This window comes from Dromaius novaehollandiae, chromosome 2 (genome assembly GCF_036370855.1).
Source record: "Dromaius novaehollandiae isolate bDroNov1 chromosome 2, bDroNov1.hap1, whole genome shotgun sequence".
NCBI lineage: Eukaryota > Metazoa > Chordata > Aves > Casuariiformes > Dromaiidae > Dromaius > Dromaius novaehollandiae.
The window spans coordinates 16651291-16677016 of record NC_088099.1 but is presented as its reverse complement, the minus strand read 5'-3'; the positions used below and the strand labels follow the sequence as shown (position 1 = coordinate 16677016).

General features: G+C 40.2%; 1 protein-coding gene across 3 annotated transcripts in view; it reads right to left on the bottom strand.

Annotated features, from left to right (window-relative positions):
* The window catches only part of EPC1 (enhancer of polycomb homolog 1), a 69188-nt gene that overhangs the window by 29690 nt on the left and 13772 nt on the right, over window positions 1-25726 (bottom strand). For 2 of the 3 annotated variants that reach the window (XM_026101533.2, XM_026101534.2), the window contains exon 1: window positions 21067-21550. The exons of the other annotated variant lie outside the window; for it this stretch is intronic. In XM_026101533.2, the coding sequence (XP_025957318.1) occupies window positions 21067-21219 (153 nt within the window). In that variant the 5' untranslated portion in view covers window positions 21220-21550. Of the gene's footprint in view, window positions 1-21066; window positions 21551-25726 lie in introns of those variants that run through there. 3 annotated transcript variants of the gene reach the window in all.

Sequence of the window (25726 nt, the reverse complement as noted above, 5' to 3'; positions counted from 1 at the left end):
TAGGAGGACACTAGAACTGATTCTCTCACTGTTGGCAGCCATGTCAAAATATTGTCTCTCCACTGATCTCCACAGACCTTCAGATTTAAACCAGTATGATTGAGAGGAGAATCCTTTCACATCCCTTCCTGGCCTGACCGCAGTGCTTTCAAAGCTATTATCTCACAGCTCACACAATGACGTTCTAAGCTACAGAACTAGATAGATTACAAGTTTCAACAGGTAGTTATCAGTAAGTACTAGATTCACAACAATTACACTAAAGCAGGGACATAGCTGAAGCAAATTTAAGGACACACAAGTTCAAGAAGCTAAATTCACAGTCCTGTCCTTTTATATACACTTTACCTTTTAGGAACTTGTGGTCTAAAACCCTTTCAGAAAAGCCCAAATACATACAAAAAATCCAACACAACTGCAGCTCATCTTAAACACACATTACTCTGTAATTAAGATGAAATAACAAAGCATCACAAACAGGAAAATCACAAGCTGTTCATGATGTCATCCAAAAGTTGATAAGCAGGAGCCAGAACAACCTGGTTTCAGGCTACAAGATAAAGCTTTTCTTGTTAACTTCACATCCCCCTTTCCCCCAGGAACAATATGGTTCCTACGCCTCACTTACGTCATGCCAGCAGCAACAAGGTTTGCTGGTGCAAGGACAGTGGAGGATGACACAGCTAACTTGCTATGAGACCCAGCTACACAGTAAGACTGTTCAGACTAACTCATCCCATAACATACAGCAGGACTACTAAAGCACTTCAATGACCTACTACATGCAAATCACTCTCCAACCTCTCCCTTTCCTTGGCTCACTAAGCTATAGGGTAGGAGTCTTGTGTGTCTCAGCGGTATGAAGATCTCTAACTTGAATGGTCAGGGAAGATGGCCTCTTCCGGACAGAGATGGTCAACCTACTCCAAAAGAAATTTATACAACAAAAATTCAACCCAGTGATAATGAAGGGGACAGAAACAAACAAAATAACCAAACTGACTTTCTCTCAATCTTCTCTCCCTGTTACCAAGTCTTAGCTGTTCTGCAACCTACCAAACAGACAATTTATATCCCCAAGGCTGGGAAGAAGAGGCAGTGCGATCTCAGAGAATTACATTCTATTTAAGATAATCTGTTTTGCCTTATGCCTCCCCCTACTTCTTATGCTATTTCTGGCCCCTACTTACAGCCAGTTCAGGTGTTAGAAATATGCTTCCATGAGACTCTGGTGTGGTGGTTTTCTGCAACTGCAATAGGAAGGGCTCACCCGGGACAGGCAAGCACCAACCATGGTGCAAGAGAAGGAACTGAACACATACCAGTTTAAAGTGTTTAAACTGGCTACTGTATTCTGTCTAAGAGATACCTTACTTAAATCTCCTTTGTATGTCAGAGCAGCGAGTTGCTGTAGTAGCTTCCAGCATGACTGAAAGCAAAAATATTTATTCATCGCGCAAAACAGGCCTCACAGCTTGTTACAAAAGAGCTTAGTATAGAAACGCACTGCATACTTTCCCTTTTACTACCTCACACACAAATCTAATCACACCTTACAACATGCAAAACAGCTAAGACATTCTGACAAATTTGTTATAGCATCTGTTTCCAAACAACTGCTGGTGAAGAGCTCCAAACCTACCCTAATCAGCATGACTTAGTCAATCTGGTCCTGCCTTGCAGAGCATAGAAATCTTCAAAAGGCATTCTGGCACATGATCAATCCCTGAGTTACACTGATCCTCAAGCCCCAGACAGCAAAGTCCAACTCCTGAATTCCAGCTTACAGCCCTTGATAATGGCAAGCTGCCCAAAGACCAACAGTTACACAGGCAACTACACATGCTGCTTCTAACTTCTGATTCCACGCACATGCATGTTACATAATATTTTGGGAAATACTTTAAGTCAAGTCACAACAAGCACACATGATCAGAACATGACAGGGCCCACGGGTCACCAAAGCAACATGTGTTTCCTTACCCTGCCTGTATGAAGGGCCTTGAAGAAGATGGTAGTAGAACACATTTAGTTCTTTAGTCTGGCCTACAAGCCATTTGAAGCCACTGCAAGTCATCTTTTAATTAGGGCTACTTACATAAATGGGGACAGGGTAAACACCAATTTATGCTGCCTAAGGATTCACCCAAACCACAGGGCTGTAGACTTTCCCTTCTCAGGCAGCTGAGGTCTCAAATGCTCTGAATCAATCCATGAGGTAGACAAATTAATTCTCTTGATATTAAAGTGGAAATCAGTAAAGCAGGGCCTCAGACTGTCCCTCCATATTCCAAACATGGAATAAACCCATAGAGATAGCTTCTGTTAATCAACGGATGTCAGTCTCATGAGCAGTCAATTAAGAAGGATTCCACTGTAATTACTATAATAATTAGATCTCTGCTACAAAACCCAACTTAAAATAGCTGCTAGGATTAAATAGCAATTGCTGGGTGAAGATGCAGTCTAACTGTACTTTTTTAAAAAATGCATTTTTGTAATTAACATAGTATCAAGAGAACTTGTTAATTGTTAGTATTTTTAGCTGGAACACTAGTTAGAAATGAGGTCAACCACACAGTCTCGATCATCTTAGTCTACTGCTTTCCTCATGTTCAAATCAGAGACTTCTAAGAATATACAAGAAGTCTGCCCTTTTCTTGGCAAAATCTTGCTTCCGCATCTGTGGACTTCCAGCAGCAAAATGATCAAGAATTACTTAATTTGGGGAAAATTTTCATTGGCTTTCTTTGCTAGGTGAATTGAGGTGGTGGACAGGGCATTCGATCTGGAAGAGGATGGCATCATGATGGTGCTGGAAGAAACGGAAAGTGATTAGCCATCTCATTACTGGAGACTGAATGGAAGAAAGATTAGTTTCATGTTCCAAGTTACTGTGAAAGGCAAACGAGCAGAGACAAAGAAAAGAATAAGACTGGCCCAAGACATGCTAGAGAGGAGACTGCACACAACCTAGGGACACTCTAGTATTTAACACATGCATTACATAGTATACTTCACAAAGCAACTGAATTTTTAACACCTAGGTCTTCCCAGGTACAGGTCCCATATTGATTACCTAGAAAGGCTCAGCTGCTTATCAAATCACACTGCACTAAGAGCATTCATAATCATAAGACTCAACATCAGCTTCAAGTATTTCGTTTAGGAATTACTGATAGCTTAATACTAGCAGAAGGAGCTATCCCCTTTCCAAATGGCCATAAATATTCTTGGTATTTTTCTCTGTACTGACTTTGGTCCCATGCAACTCCTCAGCCTATTCAGCTCAGTAACTCATGGAGGGAGAGGGCAAGTATTCTTCCATGAGTCTTCTGCTTGTGCAGTGAGCTAAATCAGTTCACAAAGGGGTCACGTGAAGGCCATGGCAAGCCCTAAGGAAAAGGCAGGGCTACCTCTTTTCAACACCAACACATTGTTAAACTGGTTCAGTCCATATCAATAAACTTCATCACACAGCCACATCTCTCAAAAATCCAACTTCAACTGCAAAACCAGTTGAAGCTCCCACCCCTTACCACAGCTTTAACATGGATCAGTTACGTAATTGAGTTTGCAGTACAGGGTATGAACCTTTTAAATGACATCCACTGTTCAAGTCAGAGTATCACAGAAAACAGACTAAGATTTGACACTGGTTAGTATTAAACTACATACACTCTCTCAAGTTGTAATCTATTCTACATAGACTTTTTTCTTTTTTAATTAGATTTCTTTGGAGCAAAGCCTTACACTGGAATGAGAATACCCCTAGAATTTAACCTTTTGTTATCACAGGTTCCAGCTGTAAGGCCAGTAAGGAAAGCCTGTAATAAATCTTCATAGCAAAAGTTATTTTTCACTTATACAGGGGAAATGAAGTGGAACTTCAAGATTTTTTTCAGCAGTTGACTTATAAGAAAATTGTAAAAGGTCCCTAAATTAAGAGAGAGATACAGCAATGCCTTGCTGCTTGCTTAAATATTATTGTGAGTCAGCAGTACTACATAACAACTCAAATAGTTTTGGATGGCAAAAGTGGTACACTGATTCCTGCATTTTTTTACAGGCACCCAAGATTACTGTTAACGCTACTGAACACTGCTAAAAAAAGCACTGTCATTTGAATTACGAATAACATGGTAGCCCAGCTTAGCAGCAAACAAGTCTCCATTCTGTTTCACTACTCTTCTGAATACTAATGTTCAGACACACATAGGGTTGCATCTATTTCCTTCCATATACCATGAGAAAAAAAATTAAGTCTTTAAGTAAGCCTCACTAAACAAGTCTCTTTTTCAGTCTTAGCTGTCATGAATCTGTACTGACGCCAATTTGCTTAATGGGCCAGGTCTGAGATATGCCTTAATTGCAAAGGAAGGAAGGAGGAAGAGAGGGAGAATATGTATGTATGAAGTACTTCAGTGCATATAAGTATTAAGTATACATAGTATAAACCATATTGTTTAAGAAAGTAGTACCTCTACCTTTCTAGTATTAGTTTATTGAAAGTTAAAAATATTCCCTTCTACAATCCAGACTGCATAAACTGGGGGAAGGGGGGTGTCAACAGCTTCCCAGCTCCCAGAAGGGTGTTCGCTCAAAGATTCTGAAGAAAAAACAAGTCTAAGTAAGAACAGAATTTGGTTTGTTAAAAAGCATTAGAGAAAATTCCTGAAAATAACACCCAGGAGTACTGTTTTTCCCCTCTGCATTTCCAGTAACAAGACTAAAACTTAACATTCCCTGGAGCTTGTAGGTTAGATCTTTAAACACCAAACTGTTCAACCACAGGCCTTAAAAAACAAATACCCAATCTCCGGTTGACTAGGCTAAGTCTAAATCACATGCACTACTAGTAAACTAACGCTTTAAAGAATGCAGAAGCCTTTTTGGAAACCAAGTGCAAGACAAGGCTAGATTTTATCAGAGGGCTACTTTGCCTAAGGTTCTGTCTCCACACGGCATCCCTGCTGAAGGCAGTAACAACAGAGCAAACACACAACTATACTTCACAGCTGTACTCTACCTGAGCTGCAGGTTAGCGGGAGCTGGGACTTTGAGCCACATGTGTTTTAGTCTTTGTATTTAGTCTGATATATTTTTCTTCCATGTATATTTTTCTTTTCATGTGTTATGCAACTATAATGTTAATATTAAAAGGCCTATCAGACACCCAACATGGATGCAACCTTAATTCTGGTCAAAATACTGGGGCCTGTAACACATAGAGCTACAACAGCCACAGCTTCCATAAGGTTGCCTTGTATTTACATCCTTGTCAGGTTTAACTCTCTCTTCTGTTAAGTACAGTTTCACTATCTCAAGCAGATTTAGGTAGTAACAATTTGACAAACATTGATACTTGCACAGAACATTTTACAGTATTCTCAAGTCATGTGGGGACAGCAAAACATCAAAGCCATTATCTAGAAAATGGAGACTATCAGAGGAAAATAGAAAATATCAATGAAATTGGTATTTTCAATGAAACTGATCCAGAAAGTGGAGAATATAAATATTTGTGTAAATTTGTTCACTTAGCAGTTGAGGCTCAATACCTCTCCTTCACTGCAAACAAGTGACAGAAAAAAAAAATGCCTTAAAAACCCAAACTAACCACCTTTTAATAGTCACATGTACACATTCCATATAGAACATTCATATACTGCAGTTCAGGTACAAATTCAATCTAAAGAAGATTCTAGAGCATCATGTTAAACCACCAAGCTCATTTCTGAATTAAAAAATAATAATAAAAAGATCTGTGGTATTATCCATTTCAGTGCTGCAGGGGAGGAGGGAGGGAAGGTCACAGAGAAAGTACAAGGTGAATCATACTAGTGATTAAAATGTAGTCAGTGAAGCACAATTCTGTAGACTTCACAACATCTACATATGAAAGTACTTTCTTCCCCTGTGTAAGATCTCACACAATGGAAATAAACTGTCACATAGTGCACAGCACAAACATGGGCTGTACAAGTATGTGCAGGCTGCACCAAGCCTCACCCTTGAATTACTGTCACATTGTCAATGATATCAAAGCTACCATCTCATATTCCTCTAAAACAAAAGCTCAATTAAATTACTTGCCTCTTACTAAGAGGCAAAGGTTTTGTATGCACCAAGATAGCAAGGTATCAAGGCATGTGGGAAATCTGAAGTTACCTCCCTAAAAAGTATAAATGCTAGAACCAACATCCTCAGAAATGTTGTAACTCAAAGTCTGCAGCAACAAAGAACATGTCCGGCAATTAGGATAGGATTATTAATAGTCAGCTAAATTTTGTCAAAATACATTCATGAAAACACAAGTAAAATCTATCAATACTTTTCGACTAAACACAGTACTGGCTTCTGTATTCACAACAGCCAATAGACCAGAATTTCAGGTCTGATGCCACGAAGGTGGAAAAATGCTTCTCCACTAGTGACAGTAGCAGGTGCAACACTGAATAACTTAAAATAGACTCTTCAAAGATTACCCCACTGTGATGCGCTTCACTATATACTTTCTGCTGCAGATGTCAGTCATCACTTTGCAGAGCTATAGATTTAGACACTTTTGAACTTAGCTATATTTGAATGCAAAAAAGATACTATCTACAGCAGAGACTTGCATTAGGCAGAAAGGTTTAGACAAACACCAACTTTAAGTCTCCCGATGAATCAAAAATGTGTTCTGGATCACTGAAGTGCTACATACACTACAAGTCAGGTGCCAAATCATTATTCTTTATAGGTCAGCTATTCTTAGTACCTTGTTATCTACAGGTTTATCAAGATTGCCTTTAAAAACACAAGATACTAGCATTCCGAACTCATGACTCTCTTAGACGCAATTAAGTGCAAACTCCAGTTTTCCAGGCTGGTATAAACACTGAACAACTGAGACAGGCAGATGATGATAAAGCCATATGGGTTTGGGGAAGGAAGGAGGAAGAGCAAAGGTGAACGGGAAAGATTTACTACAGGGCCAAACACTTCCCTAATGCTCAAAAGCAGAATGTATTACACTGTGCACACAGAATAATCACAACAGTTATGAGTTAAGTGGCTGAATGGGACAGAATATGACTACCAAATGTGATTTACAAGGAGACAGCATCAATACAAATTCAGTCCATGCTTTCAAGTTCAGATCAGAAGGCCTTTTTGCTCTTTTTTCAAAATTAGAGGCATTTTAACACCTTTCAGGCATGTTGTACTTTCACTTCTTCATCATTAAAATCAGCTTACGACCTTCATATATTTAAAAAACAAAACAAATCAATCAATCCCCCAACACATACACCATGCCACTGCTAGCATTCCTTATGTCTTCATTCCTTACGTTTATTGTATTAATGAAAATCTATACCTCTCAAGGATGAGATGCATCTTACTTCCTCCACCTCTCACAGGCGCAAGAGTTCAAGCCCATCCTGACAGTCATAATCCACCCAAAAACACTGTACATAATTATGTGAAACACAACACAGAGCTGCTTGCTTCCCTGCCACATGTTCAGCTGCAAAGATTGTAGCCAAGTCTTGATGGATAACCCCTGGCCACAAGGGGATATAGTTATTAGTACAAATATGCATACTTTAATGTGCATATTTAATATGTATAAATGCACAAAGTATAATAGACATTTCAGAAGATGGCTTTTTGTCCTTCCTGAATACTGAATTCAGGAATATAGCTCAGAGGTCAGCACAGAAACTCATTTACAGGACCGAGGAAAATATCTTGTTAATTATACTAGCCATCTTACATCCCCACCTTAGCATCTATCACTATGTAAACTACCATAGGTTGCAAGCAAGATTTTGTACTTTGCATCAATTCATTATCTTCCTTCTGTGTAGGAAGTATTTTAGATATGTAGCCATTTATGAAGGTATTTATAGAAGACTCTTTAGCACATCATAGCTTGAAAAGCATCAACCTGATACTGTATACATTTTTAGAGTGCAAGAAAACAGAGCTGCCTAATATATGCTTATAAATTACCCAGAACAGTCTCAGTTTCATACTGCTTACTGCATTAAGTAGTTTGATCATTCTGTATGATTCATGGGTTTCTTCCAATGCCAAAAATAAAGGGCCAAATAATAACTGATCAATCAAAAAAAAAATTTTAATGCAAGGTGAGAAACACTTGATGCAAGAGCAAAGCATTTTGTTAACATGCAATTCCAACAGAGACACCTCAAATGACTTGCCAGATTTCACACGCAAGAAGGGGAGCAAAAGGCAAAACGAAACAAATCAAACGACTTGTCCCACAAATTTTATGGTATTTAGGACCATACTTACGCCACATCATCTTAGTTTTTCTTGCTTCTTTTATCAGCCAGACATCACTGATACACATAAAGAAAAAAAAATCTTCAAGGGTAATACCCCAAAGCAGTTTATAACAATAGTTCAGAGACACCTAGGAGGTTTTTCAAACTTTTGCACCTTTCAGTATTTCTGACAGTACACTGCTGATAATTAACTACTTGAGGTCCTCAAACAAATGGTATTGTATGGCCTTTTCCTCAAGTAGGTGTTTTATTCCTTTCCATATTAGTAAGTCATCAAGGGAACCAACATCCTATGAAGAACACTAGCCATCCACAAGAAAACGTATTCCTGCTTCCTCCGTCCATTCAGCGCCGATACAGATTTGACCTACTAAAGTCAGTTCAGTAACAGCAAGCCAAAATATCTCTCCATCCCTGGAAAAGACACTGCTGCCAGAAGCTGGCTTACAACCTCAAATTCTGATTCCAGCTGCACAGTTTCATCTGCTAAACTGATAATCTGAGTTCCTTCAAATCCTCAGCAACGAATATTGCCTAGCATTCACAGGTAATTTGAATGGATTATTTAACATGTGTGTAAAAGAAAAGTATTGAAACAATCCTCCCAAAGAGTAAACTTGTCGGCTATCATCTAGTTCTGTGTCTGAGGAAAAATGACACCACAGTCTAACACATCCACACACTCAATCTCCCTGTTAATGGTGGCGAAAACCACAACCAGAAAGACAAACATTCATCATAAACACAGAAGTAAACTGTACATACTCTGCTGACCACAGTGCCAAACACTCTTGGATGAGAGACTATCTACCTCCAAATCTAGCAACTTTTAATGCTGAATCTCCTCCTTCTCTATTAACCAAAAAAGATGCTTCTTTTTCAGAATTTTCTTAAGCACAGGGATAAGAACAGTAAGAGGTCTAACCTGTATCACTGAAAGACAGGACAATGTACTGCTTTTCTCATAGTCACAAGAAGACTAATATTGAAAACATTCAAACCCCCCAAATGTCTTTCCAGAAAGCTATAGCAAGGAAATTACAATTTAATTTAAAATACGGCAGATACCTTGTTTCTTCAATTTTTCAAAATACAGCATTAACCCAACCACTGGATACAACTTCTAAAAATAATCAGGTTTATAAATCATGCCCATGGACCACCTTTATCTGCCTAAGGGAATCCACAGTGAAGAAAATGAGGGCTTGGTTTTACACATTTGTTCTTCTGATCAGCTCTCTTTCACTATTGAGAATATCCATGAATATTTTCCCCATTGCCACCAGCTGGCTTGGGAACTCCATACTATCCTGTTATACAACTTAACTATTATCCTCTGAGAGGACTACAGTCATGCAACATAGCCATGCACGAAGTTAAGATTTACGTTATAACTAGCAGAGAATTTGTGGCACCTTTCTCAGTAACATGAGTTTATTAGGAGCACTTCGAAACTGGTCTTCCCTCACCAGCTTCTCCACAATTTCTAATCAAAGCTAAGGTTCTGTCCTATTTCCAGGGTGCTCCATAGCTCTCACAGTGATCATCTAAAACCCTGCTAAAGCTCCCCCCCAAAAAGTCAACATTTATCAACTATCCTCTACCAGCTCAAGATCCTTCCGCAGTAAAAGTATGGATGTATGGGAAAAAACAGGACTTACATAACAGTTAATTGTACCTAATCGTACAAAAAAAAATTCCTAAAAACCACCCCTCCAAGGATCAAAAAACATTGCTTTCTGTTCCAGTTCAAGAAATACAATACAAATTGTTTTTAATATTTAGTCATCATTAAGCAAATTTCTAAACATCTTCCAAAGTCAAGACACCTCAGAAAACATGCTCCTCCAGAGAAAGGGTGAGAGAATAAGCATGCAACAAAATTCTGTGAATCACGCTAATGCTACAGCTCTGATACAAAGTGCTCCTGTTCAAAAACTTTTAAATGGGAATGCTTCCCTAATTTCTCCCCCATGCACTTTTAGTCTACGAAAAATACCTTATAAAGCCAAAGAACTTTTTCAGATGTTTTCCAATTGAACAAGTCTTACATTGCCGACATAAGAAAAGCTGCTTTACTTCAGTTTCTGTAGTTGAAGTTCCTCCCCATCACATGCAAACAGTGAGAAAAGTCTTGCCTACTACCTTGAAGTCTGTTGAGCTCTAACTTTATGAAATGCATTACTTGCCTAAAATTAAACCTTTATTCTAGCATTTGAACAGTCTCATACAGTACTTGGCCTCTACTTTAAGATGACAGCAACTACATCAGAAAACAGATTTAGTACACGAACATTAACCATAACTTTATTTGAGCAAAACAGAAGATAAACAGCAAGGGCAAACGAGCTATCGCTTTTGACAATGAACATGTGGAAGTGATGCATGAGAAACAGTAAAAAGTCTGTAAGTTCACCCATATGCATCTGTAGGCTTTAAAACTTTCATAGAAGTAATCCACTTACACGATTCCAGTAACTATATCAAATATGAACATTCTGCAGTGCTGAGCCTTGAGTAGGTTCTTTCGTAGAGCCTTACTCCTAAGTATTCCAATAAATATTACCCTGTTAATTCAGAAGAGAACTGAACTTAAAACAAGTGATGATTTCTGTGTTGGAGAACTTAAAGCTTCATGTATACAATACTACAATATTATAAAATCTTCTTCCTGATGTTAGTTCCCATTTTCTCTCAATCTTCTAAGAATTCTTTTCCTCATACTTTAAGGAGTGAGGAAACCAAATAGGCACACAGGACACGCCCTGCTAAGACACTAATACAGAATTGAGGGGGGAGAGAGGAGAAACACTGTGTAGTTTTGCAGTTAAAAATTGCATTTCTTAAGAAGATATGCAGAGGCAAAAGGGAGATCCAGAATATAATTTTAAATAAACAATGTTATGAAGAGACTTAAGAAGAGGAAAAAACTATGGAATTTTAAAACAAGAAAATAGGACATTTGAAATAATTAAACCTGGGAAAGTACCTAGAAACAACAGTCTCATGTACTATGTAAACAAACAAATACAGGGGATGATAATGGCACAAACAGAAGAGTATACAAATCAAGTCACAGCAAGTGTTTTCTTACTTGCACCAAGCAGGGCGTTTTGGGGAAGATTCATGACAGGTCTTTCCTTTTCAAGAGAGGTCCTGTATCTTTAACCCACTGCCATTACACTTTCGTAATATGGCCTTGCATAAAAACCTCTAGTGTTGAAAAGGAAAATCTGGAAACAAAAGGCTATGCAGAATTTCCATGCTGAGACCTTCCCAACAGCCACGCTTTGAGCTGCACATCTGATTAGGAAGAATTCGAAGCCTAGAGCCCTTTGAATTGCAACAGAAGAGGGACAGTAGCGTGACGTGTATATATAAGGCAATCTCTGCTACAAAATCCCTCTCTCCCTGAAGGAAGATTTGGTAACTCTTCCAGGCCAGCTACAAGATCTTGAAATATTTTCTAGTAATCATTGAAAAACAACAGGCTCTAAGTCATGATACAGGTATAAAGCTAAGAATTTAAAATTAAATTTAGACCAGCTTCATCCTGTCACAATACTCCTGCTCTCATAACCCAAGTCTGCCCAATTTTGTACCAAAATGCAATGCCAATTTGGACACTGACAAGCAATCCCGTCCAACAACACACTCTCAAAAGCTTCCATTTCAACCGAAAAGGCATTAATTTCTTAACTTCTGATTAAAGAAAACAAATCTTTAAGAGTGGTACTCAAACCTTAAGAGGACTATTTCCTCTCTCACTGAAAGTACTTGTCCTTGAAGGCACCGACAGACCAGCAATTCCCCCTCCAACTTTTGTATCATCCCCAACTCATCCAATCCACCTCTGTGTATTTGTTTAACCAAAGAGATCCTCTCTGAATAGTTAGCTCCAGAATGTACACACAGCTGAGAAATATACAGATACTGGTGGGAAGGAGGGAAGATGGAACATACAGGCTTGTCAAATAGAAGAGGGCTGCATACAGACATAAGCAGCAACTGGTCTTTTTGTTCGGATACGAGTCATTTGATGCATTCCTTGATATTAAAGCTATTTTTTCTTCTTACAAATACAAAGAAAAGTACTAATGAAGGGGGAAAAAAAAGAACAAGTGACTGATTACACATATCAAAAGTCAGCAAATTAAAGAACTATTCTAGCAGAGCAGACTCCCATGCACAGACATACACATGTTCCTTTAAAAGAAAGGCTTAAGAAAGCAAGGCATTAATTTACAAGTGTTCAAAACTAATGTTGAATATGCTCTGCAAATTGATATTGAAATAAATGCATATACGCTGCTGAGGAATATTATCATGTAGTTACGATACGATTCTCGAGACAGAGAGAAACAAAGTTGTATACTCAAAAAACCACTAACAGATTTAAGGGCTTGCCACATGGCACTTTATATTTACCTGAAGCAATTTAATATTAAGCAGGCTCCTGTGAACAACTTAACTTTCTACTGGAGTAAAATACAGGATGTTGGCTACTGAAATGAAAAAGAAAACTAAAACTGTGTCACTCTGATCCTCAACCATTTTTATTACTGAATTATTGCCTTCCCCCAAATATAACCTTTATAAACATTTTACTGCATGAAATTAGTACCTATTTCTTTGCTGAAATCCACTACATCATACACATCAAATTAAAAAAAACATGAAGACAAGGTTATTTGTCTCCTCCTTATGAAAAAATACAAAAATTTACAGGACGTAAAGCCTTTCCATATAAGCACAAACTTCAAATTACTCAGAATTATGTCCTATCATGAGCTCCTCTTCCAAAGCTCTACCTGTTCCACTCCTTCCTGTTCTACTAAGAACAGGGCTAATAAAGTTGTCTTTGCTTTTTTTGGTCTCGATGTAAATAATTTGAAGAGACATTTCTAATCTCTTCCAAGGTCAACCATCCTCATTGTTACTGCAGGAGCACTAAATGTGTCTAACCTATTTCATCTTACATCTGAACTTTAACAATTGGTCTCACTGTGGTTTATTCTGCTATAAAGCCACTGCTGTTACAAGTCTCCCATGTGCAGCTGCAAAGAAGTGATGAAAAGGTTAAAAATCATTTGAACGGGTAATTCAAACTAATGCTTTAAGACTAGTCTACATTTATTTCTTCTGAAACAGCTTATTTAAGCAGAATTTATCATCCTGACAAGTTATGTATTTATTTAAAAGAGATTGAACAAATTAGAAAAGAAAATCCTTCACCTAGAACATACGTGTCCCAGCCTAAAACTCTTTCAAAGCTGATTTGCAAATTCATATCCTCCATCATTTCAAAAAAGAATTTGGGCCTTCTAGAGACGCCTCTGATCTGCACAAGGTGCAGCTGATCAATCAACACTCTTCCCATTATTTTCTGAAGCTTCTGAAGTATTTAATACTTCTAAGTGTTTTCAAACATTGCCCTAAAGCATGGGATATGCACCTAAACCCTTACTAGGCTACTGTGTTTAACTGACACTGTATGCAGAGCTAACATCACATTATCAACCTACTTCCACATGATAATGCCCTGCTCACAACTTCAAGGAATGCACTTAGCACCTGACTTCTCAATGGCATAACAATGGGCTGTCTACTGTGATGGCTGAACTTTTATCCAGGATTGCTCACAGGACCTTGTCAACATCCCATAGGAGTCTTCTATATTCCCAGTTCCTAGATGAATATGGTTAAGTTTTGCTTTTTCCAATTTCAAACTGAGATGGACAATCTCATTCCAGCCTCAAATAAATTCCTCCAATCTGTAATAGAAAACTGTGCCACCAAGATCCCACTGACTTCAAAAGCAAAGCACTGGAGGTACATGTGGGTTTCATATCACAAACTCAGCCAGTCTCTTTAGATAGTCAGAGAGATATGACTAAACTGCTCACCGGAGGAGCCACTCTTCACCACCAGCCAGAGTTCCTAATTTGAATCAGTATTTCAGGTGCATAAAATACCTTCTATTAGTAAACAAAAAGAACAGAAAGCTTTAGTGCAATTGAAGTCTAGTGTAATAAGGTGTGATATCCAGTAAACTGCTGCCACTATTACTAAATAGTTTAGGAACGGAGGGATGAGGGAGGGAAGAAAAAACAAAGCACTTATCATGACCTGAATCCTCTGACATAAGCATCAACTGGTATGGGAATTTTCTTGAACTTGACATACGGCCTTATTTGTGGTAAGCTGTCATGTTTTTTTCCTCTTGAAATTCTCTGGCTAAGGATCTCAGACCATTTTCACAGAGATACACCTGAAGTAAGCTAGTGAGCTCAAAACCTAACTAAAAGGTAAAATTTAATGGCCTATGATGCCATTAAATGAGCTCACAGAAAAATTTCTTCCATCTCTGAACTGAGGTGTTTGTAGAGATGTTACTTCAGATAAAGTTGTATCAAACTCTTATCTCTCTCTTCTTCTTGTATCAAATTATGAACATACCAAACACAGTTTTAACAATCTAAAGCATGAGTCAAGAGTGTTTAAAATTATGCACAAAAAAGATTAAACTGGTATACAAAATTAATGCCTCCTACTATAAACAAAACAGAAGAGTTGGAAAAAGGGGAACATATACAGGAAGCAATTTTTTTCAACTCTGCAAGACCTCTGAGTGGAGCAGCATGCACAAAAATTTCCTACTATCCTCATTTGCCTCAAGATTCTTTAGATTAAGAAAATCTCAAACATTAAATTACTATCACTAAAGCAGTTCTTAAAAGTGAATCTTCCCTTTCAAGATTACTTTGGCTTCTACAATCTCAAGGGTGCAGTTTTCTTTTATTAGTAAGCTGATTAGAAACTTTATATGGAGTTTCCTGATCCTACATCAAAGAAAAAAAAAATTCAAACTTGAAACTGATTATTCAGTTAGAATATCTGTAATGATTTCACATTCACAGTTCCGTTTACCCCAGCAAGATCCTAAAGAACTCAGTATCAGCAAATCATTCATCAGCAAGGCAACTCATTTTAAGAGTATTTAAATGCTATGTACATAGATGCTTAATTAGAAGGAAATATATACTTTAATAGAAGCACACACAGAACGCAGTTTCTTAAATCAGTAAAAATGCCCTGACCAAAAAGACCATAGTATCATTAGTGAAACTGAAGTACGCAATTTAAAAACTATTCATACACCAACTCACTGCACTTCAGCTATATGCTTACTTCACTTGTATTTTTAAGTTACAGTGACTTATGGGGCAAATCCGGTACATTCTAATTCAGTCTTTTCCCTTGATGGAGAACAGCTGTTTCAGCAGCAACAGAGTCCAGATATTTTAGCTTCCCAATGCTTCCTGCATGGATTTAGGAGGAGCAAGTCATATTTTCTGTCTATGCACTGCTCAGAGAAGAGCTAGGATAGCTGTGCCTGAGGTAGTTCTCCAGACAGGATGTTATCTTTGAGCCTGCCCAAACTGGGTAAAGCTGAAACTGAGTACTGCTTTGCTAGATTAGAGGCACCATATTAGAAAACATGTCTAAAGTGTTCTGAAGAATCTGAATGAACGTTAGCCTCATCTTCATCAGATGTTAAGTAGCATATAGGAAATACTGGCTGGTCATACTGTTATCAGAAAAAGATCAAGTATGTCCAATAATGACATTTTATCAAACAAGCTGTTCTTAAGCATCTCCAAAGATAAGGGGAGCAAAGATAATTACAATTACTGATTTTAATAAGTTCAAAAACACATTTTCAACTATGTAAACAGTTTACTCAAGTACTCAGAAGACAGAATATGACCATCTTCAAGGCTGACAATTGCACATGCAGACTTAATTCCATCCCCTGCGCAGCCTGTTATACTGTAACACAGGAAAATAGAACTGAATGAGCAGTTGTACAAATTTCAGATTCTGGATTCTTAATTCTTCAATCTGCTTTTATCAGCATTAATTTAAATTAGCAAACAAAAATGTAAGTTTATGCCCTTAACCTTAAGAGAACTCCACGTAGCGTATCAAAAGCCTAGCAAAAATCTAATACGATAAGAAAGTCACCACTTCAAAGTTGTGAAGAGAGCAAAGACTAACCACTGTACCATGAGCTTGCCCAGAAGATGGAAAACCAGAGTATTTATTTACCTTCTCACCACTTATGCAATATTCCCCTCCCATTACCTCTCTCACCTCAACACCAAGGACAGAGACACTGAGATTTAGAAAAGTTTATCTGATGAAAAATTTGAATCTAAACAAGCATGTAATGTAAATATAAGACTGTATGTAAACAAGACTAAGTGGAAATGCAGCTCTTAAAAATGTAGTTGTGAGCAACTAAAACCTTACTATGGCCATAGTAATATCATCATTTACATCAGGAAAACAATCTCACTCAAGAAAAAAAGACAATTAAAAAAACCAGAACAGGATAGTTCCCATACCCTCACGACATATTCATGCAGCATAATGGGCTGTTACTAACCACAGAAATGCCATTAGTCATATTTTCCCATTTAGATAATTAATTTCGCTGATACATACTAAGGGACAAAATCAATTAAAAGTATCTCTATTCACACACTTATCTTTGTGAGGCACTACTTCAGATAAAGATCCTAAGAAGTTCATACTTCCTGATATTTTAAATATGCCTTAGAAGTTGAGTTGACATCCTTCAAACACAAGGTTTTGATTTTCTTTGTACATAGCTAAAACATCCTTAAATCTTTTTCAAAAGAAACTATATTCAGGGTAATTTTCTACAATAAGGATTCTAAAACTTATCAACAAAGTCTTGGAAAAAAAATTAAGTTTCTTATCTTTGAGGTTAGAGAGCCTAGAGTGTTTTGTGGGGTGTGGGAAAGGGGATGCATCCCCTCTCCTTTTGGAAAAAAACATCACTGAAAACAAGCATAGTCTTCATTGGTATGGAGACCACCAGACCTAGGATACTTGGAAAGCTATGCATACTTCCTAAAACATAAGTTTCTTAATATTTAAAAAAGCTTTTTTTTAAATGTATTTTTTTAAAGTAACAATTTTTCTCAAAAGAACAAAGTTGCCTTTGCACTGCTTTTCCAGCTGTTGCCTTTATGCTTCGATCTACTTGGAACCCGAATTTTTTTTTCCCCCTTAAGGCCAGACAAATTGACATCCTTTAAAAATAATTTCACAAAAAAAAAAAAAACAAAAAACAAATCCGACTTCCTCCACTCCTTTTTACAGGCAGTTTGTTATGAATTAAAATACACTTGCATATGTTAGCTGAATTTGCGTTATCGGAGTATTAAATAACCTGCTCACTAGGTCTCATAATTAAAGCAGATAATAATTAAAAATAATTTAAGAACAGAGTTTTGAGACAATACAGTAGATGTTCAATGTAGCATAAGAAGTGCCATACTTCTGAAAGCTTAATTTTTTTTTTTTTTTTTTTAAGATGCATATGCTTTCTCAGAATTTTAGTTTCTTAGGTTCAGAAAAAGACTCGGCAACAGTCACAGTGTGTTTACCCTAGGAACTTGGGAGCTAAACCAACTGTCAGAACATACTATCAGTTGATAACTTCAAGCACCATTGTCTGTGTGCCAAAAAGCTTTTTACAGTAATGTTTTTTTACCTCCAAACAAAACCACTAACTGAAGTCATGACTTACTAAGCGGAAAGGTATATTCTACTTGTTAACTGAATTAACACCGCCTTAAGACCCTTAGTTGCCCTTCTGTTGTAAATGGTTACTATACCCCCATCAGAGGTGTATTTTAGATTCAGAACCAACTTAGCAAGGCTTTTTGGCCTTCAGAACACTCTTACAGAACATCAACGCTCACCTGAGCTTTCAAGTTCTAATAATGAAGACATTATTTTCTGCATTTATTCTTTGTAGGAACAGGATGAGAGAAAGATAAGATGAAAGGGAAGCAAAATAGATTCCTTTTGTGCATCAAAACACTGATTAGTCATTTAAATAATCTTGCGACTTGATGCTTGAATATTAATCTCTGATTGCATTTTTCCCTAGGGAAAGTTATTTAGTCAGGAAGAGAGCTCTTACCTCCAAGTATGTGTAGTTTTAAAGCAACATTTATGCAAAAACTCAAAGCAGCGTTGGAATTTTATTTATGTAATAGTTACAAACACCTCTTCTCACTAGTTGAGGCCCCCCCAATCCCCCTATACACACAAACACATCCTCTTAGGGCCACTTTACCATCTTTCTGTAAAGGAGATAGATACTTTTTTTTCTAATTGTGCATAAAAATAATAGAGAATTCTTCAACTGCTATGTAACACACAATTCCTCACTTTCCCAAATCCTCCAATATGTGAAGTTTAGGAAAGAGAAAGTAGCAGCGTATTAACCTGTGATATATGTCATAACTTCAGTCTGTTACCATGTCTCTGTTGTCAACACCAATGTAGAACTGAAGAGAAAGTACTTCTTTTGGGGGGGGGGGGTGAGGGGACAGAGGGAAGGATGGAAATTTAGCAAGTTTGTAGGAACAAGAAGGGGAGAAGAGTCTAACATCAACTGCTTTATCTAATAAGTTCCTAAAAGGATTCAAGAAGATACTTGTGTTACCAATGGCAAACAAATTTTGTGCATGTATTTAGAACAGAACCACAGGGAAACTGTGAGAGGTGTTTGCTTGCACTCAAAGCTCTGAAGTGTTATTTGCAAAATATAGCCTTCAGAATTAAAGTATCACATTAATCACAAAGTCTTATAATTAGCACCTAACAATTTTCCCTTGCTCATGATACAGATATATGTCCCAGCTAAAGAAAAGTATGTGTATGGAGGCTTTACCGTGACTCCATATAATTTTCTATCCCAAAGACTTGCAACTGCAAGGCAAACAGCAGAAGAGAAAGGCAGCTATATGAAATTTCTACAAGCGTAAATGCGCACACACACACTTGCTTTAACTGAAAAATAAACTCAGCAGTTGAGTATTACAGCAGACACACTTAAAATTCTGAAGCGAGTGGAAATGAAGGGTGCTCTCTCATGTCAGAATCCACAGGTATGAATTCAGAATATACCTACTACATTTAAACAGCTAAGAGCATCTAATCATACCTACCTACTGCTTATATGCTACTTTTACTAAATGGATACCACTCCAATAGGTTTTGAGAACTATCACTTCACAAAGCGACCCAAAATATCATCACAGTTCATAATATGCATTTCAGTGGATGTTAAACAGAGTTTACAATTTGTACAAGATTCGGAGATTATGTAATATCTGGTGGGCATTTATACCCCACCCCCAAAAAAATCGACTAGTTATAGAATGAAAACAATACCATGCAACCATGCAAAGAATCCCACTCTCCTTGAAGTATCTAGAAATTACATAATTTTAAACACATTTCATAAGTGCTCACATAGTCAGACCAACACAGCCACAAAGAGAAGACTACACTTGGCTATATCTATTTTAAATTTTTAGAGAAGTAACTCAAATACAGTTTGCTACATATAGAAGGATAAACAAGAACTTTACAGCCTGTCTGTCACCTTCAAAGGACAACGGCAGCCTGACAGCTACCAACGTTCAAGAGTATAAAATTGTTACATTTGTTCTTATCACTATCAAAACTTTATATAATTGTATTTCTACATTTTCTCTTGTACTGCTGTGCTTAATACCCAAATGGGAAAAAAACATTACACTAAAGAAATAATGAGTGTTGTCAGAGGTATAAACACTGAGGGAAAAAAAAGGAAAAAAAAAAAACCAAAACACTTGCATAGCCCAGGCTCTTTACCAGTAACAGTCTTCAGCACTAACAGCTATTAAATGTTGTACTTGTCTCAGAATACATTAACTGAATGATTAAGTGAACCTACAGTTGGAAAAGGTTCAAGTTGCATTCTCCATTGAGATAGCAAGACTGGGAAATAACTGATAGACTTTCTGGCCTCCAAAGTTTCTTACTTTGAGTAGTATTTCGGTGCTGATTTCTACGTTTCTATGCAAGAAATGTCTGAACTTTACTTACTCTACGCACGTCTGAAGACACTTCTAGGAGTTCAAACAAACCTGAACAGAAACCTTTCCTCTTCCTATTTCTGGCAGCGAGTAAAGACACTCGGTTCTCAAGCAGCAACGCAAAGCTAAGTCTGCACTGGAGCAGCGCCGCTGCAGGACCGGGCCCCCCCGTGCTGCGGCGGCCCGCGACGCTCACGAGAGGTGCGGGCGGCCCGAGCCCTGCCACCCGCCAGCGGCAGGGGCCAGGCGAGCGCGGACGCCGCGGTAGCAACCAATGCGCCACCCTCGTCCCCTCGCAGCGCCGGCCCCGCTTCCCCGGCGCGCGCTCCCGCGCCGCCAGCCACAACTTCCTCGCGACGGCAGCCGCCGAGCGCCCCCTCCGGCGGCGCCCGGCTCGGCAGCGCCACCCGGTGGGGTAGAGCGGGCACGGCACGGCCGGGGCCCGTCTCCCCGCCGCTGCCGCACAAGGCCCAGCCCAAGAACCAGGAGACAAAATGGCGGCCGCCCGCGGTATCACGTGACCCCCTTTGTGCCTTTCGGGGCCCCGCGGAAGGGCCCCCGCTGCGGCGGGGAGCGGGCCGGGGGTAGAGGGACCCGCGGAAAAGGCCGAGGGGAAGGTGCGGGAAGGGGCAGCCGGGCTCGGCGCCTTCCCTCCCCAGTCCCCCCTCCCGGCGGGCGGGGAGAGCGAGGAGAAGATGGCGGCCATTTTGTGCTTGCGCAGAGGCGAAGGTGGGGGCCCCGGGTGCGGGGGGGATGGAGGGACCCGGCCGAGGGGGGGGGGGGGTCTCACGTACCGACTCCTCTTCCTTCTCCATGCCCGTGGGCATCTGCGGCACGGCCCGGTTAATGGAGGCATATTCGGCCAAGTCGGGCAGGTCCTCGCAGCGGAAGACGGGCAGCGGCTTGGACGCGTCCAGCGCCCGGGCCCGGAACGACAGTTTGCTCATGTTAGGCGGCGATGGCGGCTCCGGCTAGGGAGGGGGGGGCGACAGCAAGAGCGCTCCGAGCTGAGAGCCGGACCCCGCCGAGCGCTCTCATGGAGGGACCGGGGCTCCCCCGGCAGGGCGGGGCGCACTCCGACACGGGGCCCGGCGGCGCCGGCTGGCGCGGCTGGGCTGGGCGCTGGCTTCTCTCCTCCGCCGCTCCGGCTCCGCTCAATACGCCACGGCCAACATGGCGGACATTAAACCTCGACTGGCCGCCTCTTTCAGCCAACCCCAGCGCCACAGCCATTCCCACACTGCATCGCGCAGGGGCGCGGGCACAGCGCCGCCCGGGGGAGAGCGCGCGCAGCGCGGGCACGGGCGCGGGGAGCGCGGGCTCGGGAGCGCGGGCGAGCTCCGGCCGGCCCCGAGCGGGCGCGGGGCAGCGCCGGCGAGAGCCGCCGCGGTCCGCGTCGCGCCGGAGGGAGGGAGAGCGGCCTCTCCTCAGCGCGCAGCCGAGGCTGCTGCAGCTGCCCGCCCGCGGCACGACCTGCGCTGCGCGGGCCGGCGGCTCAGCGAGCCCCACTCGGGGGGGAGGGGTCTCCTGCCGTTACCGAGGCGGAGGGAGCAAACTCTGCTCCCGGCGACGGGAAAGCGGGGTGAAGGGAGCCGGGGAGAGGAGCCGGAGCCGGAGCCAGCGCCAGCCCCTCTGGGCGCCCGGGGCTCGGGCCCGCAGGCACCTGCCGCGGGCGCCGGACTTACCCGACCCGGCAGCCGCGGCGCCGCTTGTTTCCTTCCGAGTGCGGCGCCGCCAGGGCAACGGCCGGAGCGGCGCGCCGCGCCCGGCGGCGATTGTGACTTCAGGGGCGCCGGGGGGGCGCGCTCAGGGCGCCTCGCCCGCCGCCCGCCCCCCCTCCCGCCGCGGCAGCGGGCCGCCAGGGCCCCGGCCCGCCGGTGCCGGCCGCCGGCGGCTCCTGCCTCCCAGCGCGGTGCCTCCCCGCATCGCCGCCGCGGGCCCGCGTCGCGCTGGGCGAAGGCGAAGCGCGGGCGCCCCCCTGCCCGCGCACCGGCCCGCGGAGACCCGCCGCCCGCTCCGCGGGGCTCGGAAGAACTTGGTGCCGTAGCGGAGCACAGACACGTGAATTAGTTTAACCCCTGCTTGGATTCAAGTCATCGCTGTCACCCGTTCCAGCGACCCCATTACAGGCAAGGCTGGGACTAATCTGAGCGCGTCCCGTTAGGTAAGTCACCGAGACGTCTAGCAGCTTCATTAAATCGCGGCGCTGCTCCGGCGCAAGCCGGGCGCAGCCACCGCGGGGCCCCGCGCGCCTCGGGACAGGCGCCGCACGCGGCCGCGGCCCGGCGCCGGGGGCCGCAAGTGCCGAACCGCCCCGGCCCCTCAGCCGGCTGGCCGCCCCAGGGCGCGCTGGAACAGCCGCCGGCGTGGGTTACGGTTTTGCATTAGAACATAATGCAAATTATTCCTGCATTTCAAAAGTCTTCCAAATAAACCTACACGCCTGAAGTTACGCTCATTTTAATACAGATGCAACAGAAAATAGCAGTGTTTTGGTTGAATTCAAGTATCTCCACTATTAAAGCAAAGTATTGCTGCATTGTGCAGTTATATAAGCCTCAAACTTAACTTGTCCTTTCTCTATCACATATTACCCAGGAAAACAGAACCTTACCAAACAGGACACAGACATAACAGAACAATTTCAAAAGTCCTATTTTGCTTGTTAATTTTCAATCTGGTCTATAACCAACAAATCTACAATACAAGCAAAAAGCAATTTTTTTTAAACTCATCACCTCTTTAACAATACCACCACCATCCTACACTTTAAAGAACTCCTAGTCATTAGATGAAATATTGCTAGATGAAGTTGCTAATAGCACAGTTTCAATCCAACACTACACGTCTGACTTCAACACAGGGCTCCCAAACTGCTTCACCAGCAAGTCATGTAGCTTCACAGCATCTTTGGGAGAAAAATTTTTTTCTGTAATGCAAACTGATAATTCAGTGGAAGACCACTGCTATGAAGAATATGACTTTTTTTAATGGGATTTTTTTTTAATATACTGGCATAAACTAAAGAACACCATTGTATTCACTTGTATTTCACTAGTTACACCAGAACCAGATGTTGAAACTGTATATTGCTTTTATGCTAATTTGAAAGCTTATGCATTTACTAGCTAGAGACAGTATTCACAGAGTATAAAATAACTCTGAATTGTATATGAAAAAAAGTTTTCCAGAAATACTAAATAATTTAGTTTATCCAGTTAGCATACAGGTAAGGCAATGACAAAAGTAAATGGCAACACACTGTCATAAATGATGTTTGACCTAAAGCACTAACTGAAAAATGAAATACCTAAGCAAAAACGTGGCAATTAAGTACAACTCTCCACTTCCACTGATGAAAGAAAAACAATAAAAAGCAAAGTGTAAAAAACATTCTGAAATGTAAAGAAAGGATATTCAGGCTTGAATTTATCCTTAATTGACCTTTGTACTTCTAACCTTAACAGGCCTGAGACAAGTGCAAAACATGCAAAATGCACAGTAACATTTGGATAGAAACAGGACACCATGCATTAAGAAAGTTTTGGCCCAAAACTCTTGGACTCTGCAGTTTAAAAAATTTAAAAATGTTCTGCCTATAATAGATTGCTTTCATCTATTTTGGAGAAGTTAGTTGTTTATTAATCCTTATTTGATCCTAAACTCATGTGATACTAAAATGAGAAGTGTGATATTTGAAAAAAACAAAGAGATTCTAAAACAATGTGATATCAGCACTGATTTCTGTTCACTTAAGGTGATAATAGGAAAAGGTAGAGAACTCTTCAGAGGCAGGATTTTAAACAGACTGATATTTTTGTTTTCCTTTCCTTGCAGTTAGGATATGCAGATATATTTTAAGTTTTGCTTAAAAAAAAAAAAATTGTGTGTAGTCACAGTCACATTAATGACAGTAGTCATTATCTAGAATTGGTATCCTATTTTGCATAATAACCAGAAGCATACTGTTTTCCAGCTCTCAGTTAAAGACCAGTAAGTGTATATTCAGTTGTTCTACAGAAGCATTATTTTTCCCTTAATCTTAAAAGGGATTATATAATTGCATTTATACTATATTTTAAACATATAGAAGACATCACACTATGCTATGCTGTTTGTCCAATTTATTAAAATAACAGTAGAAGCAAATAACATCATAGGCAGGCATAATCTAGCCTTTCTCTACTTTAAACATAAACAGTGGCCGTTCTAAAAACTGTAATGTAACAGACTGTAATGCAACTGAAATGTAATGAAAACAGCATTTTGAATTGCTGTTCTTTTCATTTTGAATTGCTGTTCTTTTCTGTATAAACACAAAACTGTTGAAAATGAATGCTGCACCCTTTTTTTTAAAATATCAGAGCCACTTCAGGGCTCCATCTTCTTCTGATCTCAAAATATTTAGTGTAATTTAGCTTTACAAAAATGAAAGAATTTTGTACAAGAGTTTTAATACATCAGTTATCTAGGTGCTAAATATAACCAGACTTTAAAGTACATGCAAAAGTACTAAATCCAGATGGAGCAATTAAGGGGGGAGATCCCAGAACGTGAACCATTTAGGTCCAGAAAGAGATCTCTTGTTACAGTATCTAACTCAGGTTTATGAAATGTAAAAATGTGTTTTCGTTTGCAATTTCTGTGCAGAAAATGTCAGGTTTTACAAATTTTGATATTTATTTATTTCATGTTTTTAAGTTTCTCCTAGCCAAAGAAAGTCTTTCAGTATATTCTGTCATTAGAGAGTTCAGTCTTCTAAACAAGCATGTAATATTATCAGGTTCTAATCACAACATAGCTATGTATAAAGGGCTTATATGTTAAATTCTGCATGCCATTTTGGTGCCTTCTGGACTCAAGCAATTGTGTATTTTAGGGATATAAAATTCTAGGAAACAGTTGTTCAACTTCTGGTAAGTTTTTTATTCTTGTTCTCATTTTTTGTATTAGAAGTTTATCTCCAATTAGATTGTTAAGTATAATATAATATAAAGGCTGCTATTGCAATACATTAGTTTTCTATTGTTCTAGCTTTAAAGAAAGTCTGTTCATATGAGGAAAGACCTCTTTACAGCAATAAACAGTATTAATCCTGAACATTTGATGTCATTCCACTCCCTGGCCTCATTTGAAGGGTAATTTTTTTTTCTTTTTCCCCCCCCACCAAAAGAAAAGTGAGACACTGAAATCCACAGTCAAGCTGGGATTAAAAATCAAGTAACATTTGACTCCTTACCATCTATTCATTTTCTTTGGCTGTTCTTCTCTTGTAACTACTTAGAACTGTAGTATACCACAATAAGAACATGTTGAAAGTAAAGCATGCTTCTTATTTGCCTACCACTTAAAAATAATTCTTACATAGAGAAGAAACTACTAGATTTTCAAAAATTGAGGAATATGCTGTGCACACTAAAATATACACTACCTTTCATATCCATAAATATTTGC